General features: G+C 39.5%; 1 protein-coding gene across 1 annotated transcript in view; it reads left to right on the top strand.

Annotated features, from left to right (window-relative positions):
• The first annotated feature begins 12,297 nt into the window (after positions 1-12,297).
• LOC103366637 (transcobalamin-1-like) overlaps positions 12,298-12,607 on the top strand; it is a 3,044-nt gene continuing 2,734 nt past the window's right edge. Inside the window, exons 1-2 of the mRNA XM_008294408.1 lie at positions 12,298-12,364; positions 12,451-12,592. Coding sequence (XP_008292630.1) covers positions 12,298-12,364; positions 12,451-12,592 — 209 coding nt within the window. The remainder of the gene's footprint in view (positions 12,365-12,450; positions 12,593-12,607) is intronic.

Here is a 12,607-nt window from a genome sequence, read left to right as displayed (position 1 = left end):
AAAAGTCCTAATTCCCAAAATGTCAAAGCTTTACTTTTAGACTAAATTCAAACTAAGGCGCTAAATCTAAATCTACATAGATAGATAGATAGATAGATAGATAGATAGATAGATAGATAAATAGATAGATAGATAGATAGATAAACTTTATTGTTTTATGTTGTTGTGTTTGTTGTTTAGTCACACAAGTCATAGTTTTTCACTGTCAAACCTGAGTTGAGCAATTTTAAAGACCATGTGTTTTAGTTTGATTTAGGATTCCAGACTGATTTATTTGACAGTGGTTGCACTTGTCTGCCTAACTTTTTTTTTATTTAGGTGCATTAGCCCATAATTTAGGTGCAACAAAGTTTTTTTTCACTGCACATTTTGCTAGAGAATAACACATTTTAATGTTAATGATTGTAAACGGGGATAAAGGTGTGGACGAGTGTTTTGCACATTTGACCTGTTCTTTGTCATAAGAATGATCTGGAACTTGGGGTTAGTAAAAAGGTGGCTCTTCTTTGGCTATATAAGCACTGTTATTATCATTTTTACATGTGCTTTGGTTTGCTGCTGCTTGGTGCTGAAACACTGCAGGGTCAGGTACTGCTCTGCCGGACACACACCTGTTATGCTCTTGGTGACATTGTGCCTTTTTAATGTTTCTATTCAGAATGTTTCAACAACAAAAATAGTCTCCAGCCAGTCTTTAGTCACACTCTTTGCAGTAAAGGCATAACGTTGGCTGATTTACCACATGTAAAAGTTTCCCACAGGTTAAGGATTTAGTTTTGTTGGTGGGAGCGACAGCATGATTGATGTGCATGTTGAGACTCATGCAGTTTCGATGTCTCTGGTGTAACTGCTAATTGAGCGAGCGCACTCAACTCAGACAGGTGTGTGGCCAAAATTAGATTGGACAGAGTGAAATAAATCATTCTAATGCAACAAATGAATATGTTTAGTTGCCCCTGACAGGTTTTCAGTCACATGTGCGACCAAAAATGATTGCATTTTGGGGTCTTGGTTTGTGAAAGTGGCCAGCATTTATAAACCACTTTCAGATCTTTCTCTCTGCTTGCTCAGCATCTGTCTCATGCCCTAATGCACCGTTTTTCTACTTACCAGAAGGACTAGAGATGAAGAAGAGCTTTAAACATTAGCTTTGGCATTTCAGTGTGGATGGTGGAAGAGTTGAAAATGCCCGTGTAGACGGCTGGATGCATTCTGCTCTCACATGTAAATGATAGTTTCTGATTTTCAGTTAGTATAGACATACAGTTGTATAAGTCATACTTAAAAACGACCCGTTACTATGTTAATGTGGCTGACAGGGTGTTTCATCAAAAATGATCCAGCTTTAGACAGCTTCTGAAGACACCAAATTTTATAGGAAACCAAAAACCGACCCTTTTCCAACAACAGTAAATAGATTTATGTAGTGCTCTCTTTTCATTAATTTCCCACTGTATATATTGTACCTGCCAATCTATTTCACCAACATACAATGACATTTTACTAAAGCAGAAACATAAAATGCACCACTTCGTTTAAAACCACATTTGAGCAAATTTCAAGGAAGTTTCTCACATTGTTGCCTGAACAATTTTGTACTCAGTTGCTCTCAGGAGTTAAAAACAGGGAATGTAGTGGGTTTTTTTTTATTCACTCTAATCAAAGTCACTGCGCCATAAAACTGGCATGAAAACCCCACTTTCTAAATGGTTGCTTTACTCACACTGTACAGCCATTTGAATGTGACATATTCCCCACCCGAGCCAAACTTTCACATCTTTAAAAGACACGAGAAAAGAACAAAGTGGTTTCACATAGTCGAGAGGAAAAATAAATAACAGGAGTATTTTTAAACATTTTGTCAGAACCCTTCTTTACTCAGGTCTATTTATATGTGCAATATACAATTTTTGAACTCTTCACCATTCAAAAGAACTGGAGGGAGAAAAAGAAAGCTCCTCTTATCTCCACTCACAGAGGAACAACTCATAAAGATGATATCTTACATCAAAGCCATGAATCAATTAGAACCCAGGCTTCTAAAAAAAAAGCTTTATGTCAACTGAGTGTGTGCTTTTATTAAAGAAACTACAACACTTTCTATGTTTGGGATGGGTCAACGTCTGTAGAGGGCTGGTACCACACAGCTAAAGACAAATGTATTTCAAACTCTGATGTCATCTCATCAGAAGTGCAGCAGCATCTCTTTTTTTTTTTTTTCTGGGAAGATCTTACCGCTAGGCTGCTCTTTTTGTAGAATCTTAAATTTAGTTCATACAAGGCTTCAAGCGGCTGTTTGACCTTGTATGTTGAAGCCTGGTGTGAAACCCTTAATTTGTTCAGGAAGAACCAGTCTGGACATCCTGCAGAAGTGGAAAATAGATGGACCTGTCATGGCCATCATTTGTAACGGCAGCTTGACCTCAAGTTTTTCCTCTTGAGGACTTGTCATGAAAAGATATGTGCTTGTCCTTTTCTACTGCTGTAAGTCTTTACAGCAGCACCCGCTTGCAGTCGTGTTCGTCCTTGACGATGTTGGCATGTTGTCATTTATGTTCATATGTTTAACTCTCCAGGGTCTGTTCAGCATCACATCAACGAGATATGAGTGAAACTGCAAATATCACTACCCCCTTAGCAGGATGTATGTCTTTACAGCTATGGTGAGGTATTAAGATCTGGGACCATTACAAATACCAAGGCCCTGCTTTTAAAACACCACTGCAGTTAAAACTAAAAGGTAATACTGAACATGATCTACAAAAAGTATTTCTACAATTCTTAGACATTACTACTAGTTGTAATGTGTCGTTGTACTTTAGATACTTTGCACACCACTGGTTACTGTCATAGACTGTTTATTATGGTTACTGTATTGCTCCTTATATGATAAAATCCCCATATATTTTGTATGTAAAAGCTTAACTAGGACAGTAACTAGTGGCCCGGTTTCTGCAGAATTCAATCCAGTATCTTTTTCAGTCATCACAGGATGATGGAAAACAGAAATAAATAATCATGTATTAGTCACATTCACTTATTAACATTGACATATATCACAGTTTTGTCAATAATTCCATATAATATTGCTAATTACTGAACAGGCCTTTGGATCTGAGAGGTTTAAGAGCCAGTGGGTTCTGTGTGGTGAGACTATGAACAGCTCTAGTTTAAAAAAATTCAAGCAGCTTAATTAATAGGCTACAAAGAAACTCAAAGTATGTCAAAGAGACACAAACTGACCACCAATTTGCTCAAAACACCCACACAAACTGTCCACAGAGACTCAAAATGACCACAAAGAGGTTCAAAACGACACCACAGGACTCCAGACTAACTTTTTCACTGGTGGCACCGATGTGACCAACTTTCTGATTTGTTCGCACCTCCCACCTCAAGGCTGTGGTCGCTGCTGCTTGGTGGCTGCGGTGCGCTCAGACAGGTGTGTGACCGAAAAATACTTAGAAAAGAGTTAAACTGGGGCGTTCTAGTGTCAGATTTGTCTGAGATGAAACCGAGTCATTTTTTTTGTACAATGTGGAGCGCACCTACATGTGCTGTTCCGCTCATAGAAAACAGCAAATGCAGGTGCGCTCCACATTTCATGAGGAGACCACATTTTTAAGTCTAAATACCACAGTCCACCAAAGTTAGAAAAGTGCTGCTTTCCACCTCTGTGGTTAACACAGCCGCTGCCTGCGCCGGTTACAGTCATACCAAACAGCCTTATGATCATCATGCACTTGCACAAATGCAATCAGCGGAAATTTCAACTTACACACTCTCAAGAAATACTTGCAAATGTGACCAAAATATCTGAAGCAGTGCGTTACTCTGGGGATCCTGTACAGGAGGGGTACATGTCTATGTCCACGGACCCACCATCTGACAATCTATCCACGCTTAGACCCAATGGACAGATTAACCAACTAAAATATAGACAGATTTATACATTTTTTGTCAAAATCAACACTTTTCCATTATGATTCTATGAACATCTTAGCAGCTGTAAGCAGCCAGAGCTTCTGTTAGTGCCTACAGGACATAACAAATAATGCTTTGAACCTTTATGAAGGGAATCCAGGTCACAACACTTTATATGACTTTTTTAAAGCTGTCAAATAAATGCAGTGAAGTACAATATTTGCAGGTGTAACTCAAATTTGTACTTGAGTAAATCTACTTAACTACATCCCAGTGTTGATATTCTCATACAGCTATGAACAGCATGGCTGCCACAGACTGTCCACATTACTGTACATGGACAAGAATGTTTGTCCTGAACAGAGCAAAGGCAGAGGTAATGAGCACCTCTACAAGATGACTCACAGACCGCTCACATCTCGTCTAAGTACAGTATCCGCGCAAAACAGTTTATCGGCAAGATGCAGATACATGAAGTTTACGCAAGCACATCAGAAAAGATAAGGATATTTCCTAAACTCTTCAGTACAGTCTGATTGTTCTGTCAGTGAACAGCAGGTTCATAGGAAGACTAACTGTTCTTACATAACATGAGAAGACTGAACATAAGGATATTAGGATCAGGCCCAGGGAAGTAGGCTAACACTGCTGGTCTCCCATGACTTTGTAGGAATGAAAGCTAATTCACTGAAGAGGCTTTGACAGAAAAAAAAAAGCCCTTAACAGCTCATGTACATTCCGAGTCAGAGCTCCAGCGCACAGAGGCTCCATAAGCGACTGCAGCACTTCTACACACAAGAGGTTAAAATTCACTGAGAGGGGGAAGGGTCGTCTTTCTAAGAAACTTTAGACAGAGCTGAATAACTCCAGTAGTATCCAGGCCGGATTAATCTGCTGCTATGTAAAAATCTGTTTAAGTTAGTTGTCTTTCACTGTAACAGACACAGTTATGGACAAGCTATACATTTAACTACACATAAACTGTCTCCTTTTCAGCACTTTCATTTCAGTTTCATTTCACGCTAACTCACTTTCTTCCACCTTTTTCAATGTGCTTCCTGTACTTGAGCTGTTTTGGTGTTTCAGTTTTGTTCATTATTTCACCTGCAGTGCATTTTCTTCAGAAACCTCGTCCATTTCTAGTTAGTATCCCATACATCTCCGCTGATTCTGATAGTGCTAAGCAATTAATCATTGCAATTATCACAGGGAAAAATAAAGGCAATAGTTTCAAATATTAATTTGCTTTCTTTCACTCTTAATAGATCGTTTCATGCTAATTATCTGAGGAAACAGACTGAGCAGCTCTGTTTAGCCACGTATCTTTAGCATCATTTGAGGTGCCCATCAGATAGAAGATATTAAAGTCCGGGTCAGTCAGTTTCTTTTGGCCAAAATTGCTCAAATTAGATTTTTTAAACAAGGTTTCCAGCAAACCTTCAGGCAACGTTCCCTCAACGCTGCTGTTTTCTGGGCTGCGTTCAACAACAAACTGCAACTTCTTTGTAAAAGTCTACAAAAAACCTTTAAGGAACGTTCCCTGAAGGTTCTTGTTTTCTGGGATTTCGTTGTGCATGTTCGATATATACTTTATACAACAAAAATGAACTTTCAGAATTTCAGAGATTTCAGAATATTATTATTAATTAATAAAATCTATATGACACAGCCTCCCTTGATTAAACGGGACATTTGAAGCTAGCTATATTTGGAGTGCAATGCTAATGCTAAATAACACATATTAGCATTTTAAGTGTATTCTAATGCAGTTTAAATACACTTTAATATAAAAAGCAACATGTAGTGAATGTCATAATTCTCTTTTGGCCAAAATCGCTCAAATTAGATTTTTAACAGGGTTTCCAGCAAACTGCAACCTTCAGGCAACGTTCTCTTAAGGTTGCTTTTTTCTGGGCTGCGTTCAACGACAAACTGCAACTTTTCTGTAAAAGTCTACAAAAAACCTTTAAGGAACGTTCCATGAAGGTTATTGTTTTCTGGGGGTTTCGCATGTTCTTTATACACTACAAAAATGAACTAAAATGTCAGAATAATATCAGTAATTAACAAATTCATGTGACACAGATTTGCTTGATTAAACGGGATATTTTAAGCTAGCTATATTCAGAGTACAATGCTAATGCTAAATAACACATATTACACTCGACTTTAAAGCAATTTAAGTGTAATGAAGTAACATGTAGTGAATGTTGTAATTATCTTTTGGCCAAAATTGCTCAAATTAGATTTTTAACAGGGTTTCCAGCAAACGGCAACCTTTAGGCAACGTTCTCTTAACGTTGCTGTTTTCTGGGCTGCGTTCAACAACAAACTGCAACTTTTTTTTTGTAAAAGTCTACAAAAAACCTTTAAGGAACGTTCCCTGAAGGTTCTTGTTTTCTGTGCATGTTCTTTATATATGTTATACAAGAAAAATGAACTAAAAAGTCAGAATAATATTAGTAATGAATAAATATGACACAAATTTGCTTGATAAAACGGGATATTTTAAGCTAGCTATAATGAGATTGCAATGCTAATGCTAAATAACACATATTACACTTTAATGCAATTTAAGTGTTTTCTAATACAGTTTTACAAATGCTAACACTTAAACTCAAAAAGTAACATGTACTGAATGTCATAATTATCCACTTGTTTGGCTTTGACAGCTTGTCGAAAGAACTGAAGCCACATGAGGAACATCCACAGGAGACAGAGTTGTCTGAGCGGACGGGGACAGCCGGAGGAGGCTCATCCACCACGGGGGACACACAGGAGACATTCAGGATCAAAGTGGACCGGAGAAAAGAGAAAAGAAAAAAATAAAACACTACGAGCTTACATTGACTGCTGTCGACTGAAGTATCGCTGTCCTCCTCGGTGCGTGTCAGGATGTTGTTATCCTCCTCGGCTGCTGCATTCACTATCAAACGGTGTCGGTTCCAGTCTGCCGCATCTACAGCATCGCAGCGCGCTGAGCGGAGCCGGAGGGCGGAGCGGGCGGAGGGAGGGAGGGAGGAGGCCGGAGGATGGTGCCGGATGGATGGAGGAGGGACACGCATCTGCTGTCAGGACTGGGTCACATGGGGGGTAGAAAGACTCCTCTGCTTCACTGAAATGTGCCTTTATAATCTTCATGGTGGGTGACAGGTGTAGGCTTATGTTTATGTAACCCACATTTCTAAAGTCTAATTGCAGCCTGTCGGACTTTTTTTTTTTTTTTTTCCCACCAGCTCCTAAAACGAAGTGAGCAAAAGGTAACTGATTTTAACTTAAAGTGAGCTAAATGGATGGAGCTGCAAAAATCCAGAGAGTCCATTGATCAGCTGTTGATCATGAAAACAGGATGAGTTCAGTCATTTTTTTATGGATAAAGTTAAAAAAAAATTCCAACTTCTTAAATCAGAATCAGAAAAACTTTATTGCCAAGTGAGCTTGCACACATAAGGAATTCGGCGTGGTGAATGAGACTGGTACACACCAATAACAAGACAAGAATAAATATAGAAATCTAGATCTAAGAAATTCTAAATAAAATATGAAGAAGAAGTATTAAAGTACTACGTAAATGAAAGTACTATGAAAAGAGACGTAAACCAAGTCATAAATTAGGAAACAGTTTAAATTACTATACAATATTGCACCTGAAGTTGAGGAATTGGAGTGCAACAGGAGTCTTTAGTGGTTTACTGACTGTTTATGAGGTCTATGGCCTGAGGGAAGAAGCTACTCCGGTGCCGGGATGTTCTGATGCTTAGAGACCTGAAGCGCCGGCCGGAGGGTAGCAGGTCAAAGAGGTGACGACCTGGGTGGAAGGGGTCCCTGAGGGGTTTTTTCCTGCCCTTTTCCTCACTCTGTAGGAGTACAGGTCCTGGAGGGAGGGCAGGGGGGCACCGATGATCCTCTCAGCAGTCCTGACTGTCCATTGCAGTCTCCTTATGTCCAATTTGGTAATATGAATGTATCATGGTTTCTTTCCTCCTCCGTGACAGTAAACTCTTTGTGGGAGTGGAAGAACAAAAACATTTAATAAAATATATTATTTGACATTTGATTAACCAAATACGAATCAATGAATCCAGAAAATAATGAACAGACAATGAACTGACAATGAAAATAGTTGTAAGCTACAGTCCTATAGGATGTGTAAGTAGAGCAAAACTGCTGCAGTGTATTAGCTTTAAATATTATTGTTGACGTTTTTCAATTGTTTATTAGCACATTTTCTGAATTCTGTGCAATTGCATTTATTTAAATTATTTTTTACTTTAAATTGTTAAATTGTTTCAACGTCATCATAAAAGAAATTCACTGAAATCAATTTTTTTGTGCTTTTCATGAATTCATCAAATTAAAAAGACAGAAGTCTTGTCTCAAAGTCTGCTTACTTGCTTTTCTCAGACCTTGCATCTGCATCTCACTCCAACTATCCACTGAAAAGAGATGCCCCTGAAAGCTTTTGTGGAAATAAAATTGATTTTTTTTGTTGGAACATTAAACTGAAACCGATGTCTTATCTGATTTTTTCGATACTAAAATGGTTCAAAACTATCAAACAATCAAAACCAGTTCTAGTTTTTGGCATATTCATTGAAATTTGTTAAAATTATCTTCATATTGTGTAACAGTTTTAAAAGCTGCTGCATCTCTCCATAACAAAACACTGAGACATACAGCATATTAACCTACTGTGTGTGTGCTGTCATATTTTTACTGTGTTCCGTGTTCAGGCTGCTCTGACACATCCTGTGGAAGTTGGAGACGTTGCTGAATTCCTCAGAGTCTTTGCGACAAATACGGCAACGAGCCACAACACGTCAACAGGGACCACATATCTCAGAGAGTCAGTCCACCTCTAAACGTGAACCTAACATGTTCTGACATGGGAAACACACACACACACACACACACACAATGCCATACAATGTACGGATGCACAATATTCTCCCGGTGCCCCCCAATCCTCTTGTCTCTCATCTATCTCTGTTCCTCTAACTTGCCAGAGGGAAGGAATTCTCCTGTAACACACCTGGTGTCAAACAGGGATGATGAGGCACTCCAGACTGCTTGCTTCACACCCCGCAATGACGTCTGCAGTGAATGGATATTTCAACAAAATAAGGTTTGTTTGCAAATGGAACAATGCCTCTGTGTACTGAGAAAAAAAAATGTTTTCACCATGTCTGTTTCCAATGAGAAGTTACACTGACACACCTGGGAAAGGTTGCTTTAAACGCTGCTGTGGACAGTAATCAGAAATCCTTTCCCAGAAAAATGGAGGATGTATTAAAGCATAGCCCAAGCTGAAAAAAGTTTAGTTAAATGTGATCACCAATTTCAACAGACTGATAAAACTGGAAAGCATTTTGGAGGGTACGTCAAAAAGTTCTTGGTCTCACTCAGACAAGAGGTGTAACTCCCGATTTGATGCATATCTGATAAAGCTTTATATCACTGTCTACAAAATCTCCAAACACATCTTCACTCATAGCTCCTCCAGCAAGCGTCCTCGATTAAGAATTGAGATATCTTTCAAGGGCGGCGTGGTAGCCCGGTGGTTAGCACTGTCGCCTCACAGCTGGAAGATCCCTGGTTCATGTCTCTGGGCGGATGTTCTCCCTGTGCAGTGTTGGTTCTCACCGGGTTCTCTGGCTTCCTCCCACAGTCCAAAGACATTCTGAGGTTAATTGGTGATTCTAAATTTTCTGTAGGTGTGAGTGTGCTTGGTCCATAGGCTCCCATAGCTGGTTGTGAGTTGAGCAGGTGATGTGGAACAAAGAGTGGGACAAGCATGCTTGGTAATAATAAAGGATGCATTAGTGTGGAGCTGGGTGAGGCTGGCAGGTAGCAAATCATGTACCTGAAGCAAAGGATCACTCATTACTGAAGAGGTCAAACAACTCAACTGAGCTGAGTTGTGTTAGTACCTGTTGGTTAACTGAACAACCTGACAGAGAACGGAGGGCAGACAGCATATATGCTGCAGGTTTTTTTTTTATCGGCATATAAATCTCAGGTATGCAGGCGAATTGGTAGCAGCAGGGGAACAGAGCGTCACGCCCCGACGAACACACACAAACAGAGAGAGAGGACAAGACATGAAAGAGAAGAAAAACAGCAGAAACACCAGAGGCAGAAACAAGTCAGTGTTTGGGCTGTAGGTTTTGAGACGTTGGAATCATGTTGATTTTTCAGTTATCAGCAGGAAAAACTCACTTTTTACTACATAGGTACAGAAAAAGCCTCTGCTGCCTATTCTGAGCCAAGAAATGTGAAGAAACCCCAAGTTTCATGTGATAAATGTACAACCCAGCTGTTAGAAGCACGCATAGTTAGCATTAATTAGCACAGTCGCATACAGTATATGGACAATATTAAATAAAAATTTAATTTAAGGATAAATTCAGATTTCAAAAAACACATTTCCTACATCAGGGGATCTCAATAAAGATAAATAAAGGGTTCTCTTTAAAAGCAGACGAAAGTTGAGCTCATGCATCTGCTGGTTTCTTCAGGCTTAAGTTATTAACAAGAAACTGTGAACTAGCAGCAATGTCAAATTAAAACTTTAATCATTTTTTGTCATCTCGCCCAGCTCTAGTTATAATGTAGCAGCATTCATGCAGGCGCAGCCACACATGTGAGCGCTGCAAGGAAATGTGTGTGATCTTGATGTTAAAGTCTTTGCTGCACCACAGTGAGTCATTCTAAGTGGTCCGCTACTTTCATTTCTCTACAGAAGACTGGGACCTCAGTGTTGTGTACGGTCATGCTCCTGCCCCACGCTGCAGATATTTGCTTAGTTAGTTTCTCTCATTATTTTGTCATAGAATGTTTTTTTGTGTTTTTCTGAATAACATTCACAGCTATCTCAAGGCCCCCCCTGGCAGCTCTCTGTGGCCCCCTAGTGGACCATAGGGCCCCTGTTGAAAACCACTGTCCTATGTCACATTAACAAAAAGGTAGTCGCAATTAGCATAGCTTGTTAATATTATTGTCTTTGCCTGGTTAAATAAAGGTTAAATAAATAAATAAATAAATAAATAATAGCTTATTAGATAGCTAGATATTTAGCGAAAGTTAGTATTTTATGTAGCTAATTTTAGCAAAAATTGGTTTGCTAATATCTGCTGGTGATTTTATTATTTTATTTGGTGAAAATATTCATATTTCAGATAGTGCTTGGCTGATATGGACAGATTGGACTGCTTTAGGAGGTTATTGGGAACGATGAATACATTATTACATTTTTAAAATTCAAACTGTCTACGGTCGGACTGCAAGGTGACTCAGTGGTTAGCACTGTTGCCTCGCAGCAAGAAGGTCGCCAGTTCGCGTCCTGGTGAACACAACCGGGATCTTTCTGCGTGGAGTTTGCATGTTCTCCCCGTGCATCGTGGGTTCTCTCCAGGTTCACCGGCTTCCTCCCACACAGTCCAAAAATATGTTGAGGTTAATTGGTGATTCTAAACTGTCCGTAGGTGTGAATGTGGGTGTGCTTGGTTGATAGTGGATAGTGGTAGATAATGGATGGATGGATGTTCTGCGGTCCTGTTGCAGCCTAGATGATTTATGCCAACAATGAGGTGACGATAACACAGAGAAAGAGATGTCTCCCCGTATGGTTGGATGCTGAAGGGTACCATAAACAACACAGAGACGGGAGAAGGAAATCACAGTATCCATGAACCTACTGGAGGTTCACATTCATTCATTTATTCACATTCATGTATTTTACCTGATAATACAATGAGTTTAAACGATAGAGATAGATTCAACATGACCTTCTTAGCTTATAAAGAATGTATCAAACACAAAATTTTCTTTAAAAAAATGTATTTAGAGGCATGCTTTTTTTGTTGTTGTTGCTGAACCTATTCATCCTTATTGATGCAGCGCTGTGCACTTTAAGGAGATTTTTTTCCCTGAGTGTATTTCCCCCAGCAGCCTTTCATGCAGGAACAACCTGAGCATTGTAGGATGGAATCACTGTGAAGGAGCTGACCATGACGATCTCCAATATCTTAAGCGTATCCAACCTCAGCCTCACACTTTGGTTTTGCGTGCAGACTTTAAGAAAACTTAATAAAATTCCTACCTACAAAGGTCATGGCACAGGAAGCTGACTTGACGCATTATGTAGTGTATTGCAGTGTTACTGTTCACTGTACAATTAAAAATTATCAGTACAAACATGATTTCATAACTTCAAGGTGACCTTTGAATGAAAAGCATTATCAGTTGTATTAAACTAATATCAACACAGTTCTGTCCAGCCCAGAATGTAAACAGTGATGATTGCATTAAAACACAGGTGGTGCAAGTACAGCGTCCAGTTGCCTCAGCTAAGTCGACAGTTCAACAGCCACGATGGCGATGCCTGCTCTCCTCTCTGCAGCCCTGATGCTGCTGCTGCTTCCTGGGACTCTGACTCAAGGTAGGCTTCAGAACAATTCAGTAAACTTTATTTGATGTGATTTTCAATAGTAACAATACACGTTGTTCTTTGTCATCACCATTTAGACAGCAAACCAGCTCCCATTGGCGTGATCGTGGAGAACACTTTAGGGAACCCCGCTACGTTGACCTACACCACTCAGGTGGCTCCCAGAGGGATCCTGCTGGCTGCACTGAACAGACTCATGGCCACCAATTCAAAGTTCACGTAAGATCATAGCAC

The sequence above is a fragment of the Stegastes partitus genome, unplaced genomic scaffold, assembly GCF_000690725.1.
Source record: "Stegastes partitus isolate 25-593 unplaced genomic scaffold, Stegastes_partitus-1.0.2 Scaffold961, whole genome shotgun sequence".
In the NCBI taxonomy this organism is placed as follows: domain Eukaryota; kingdom Metazoa; phylum Chordata; class Actinopteri; family Pomacentridae; genus Stegastes; species Stegastes partitus.
This window is presented reverse-complemented; position numbering and strand designations above follow the sequence as displayed.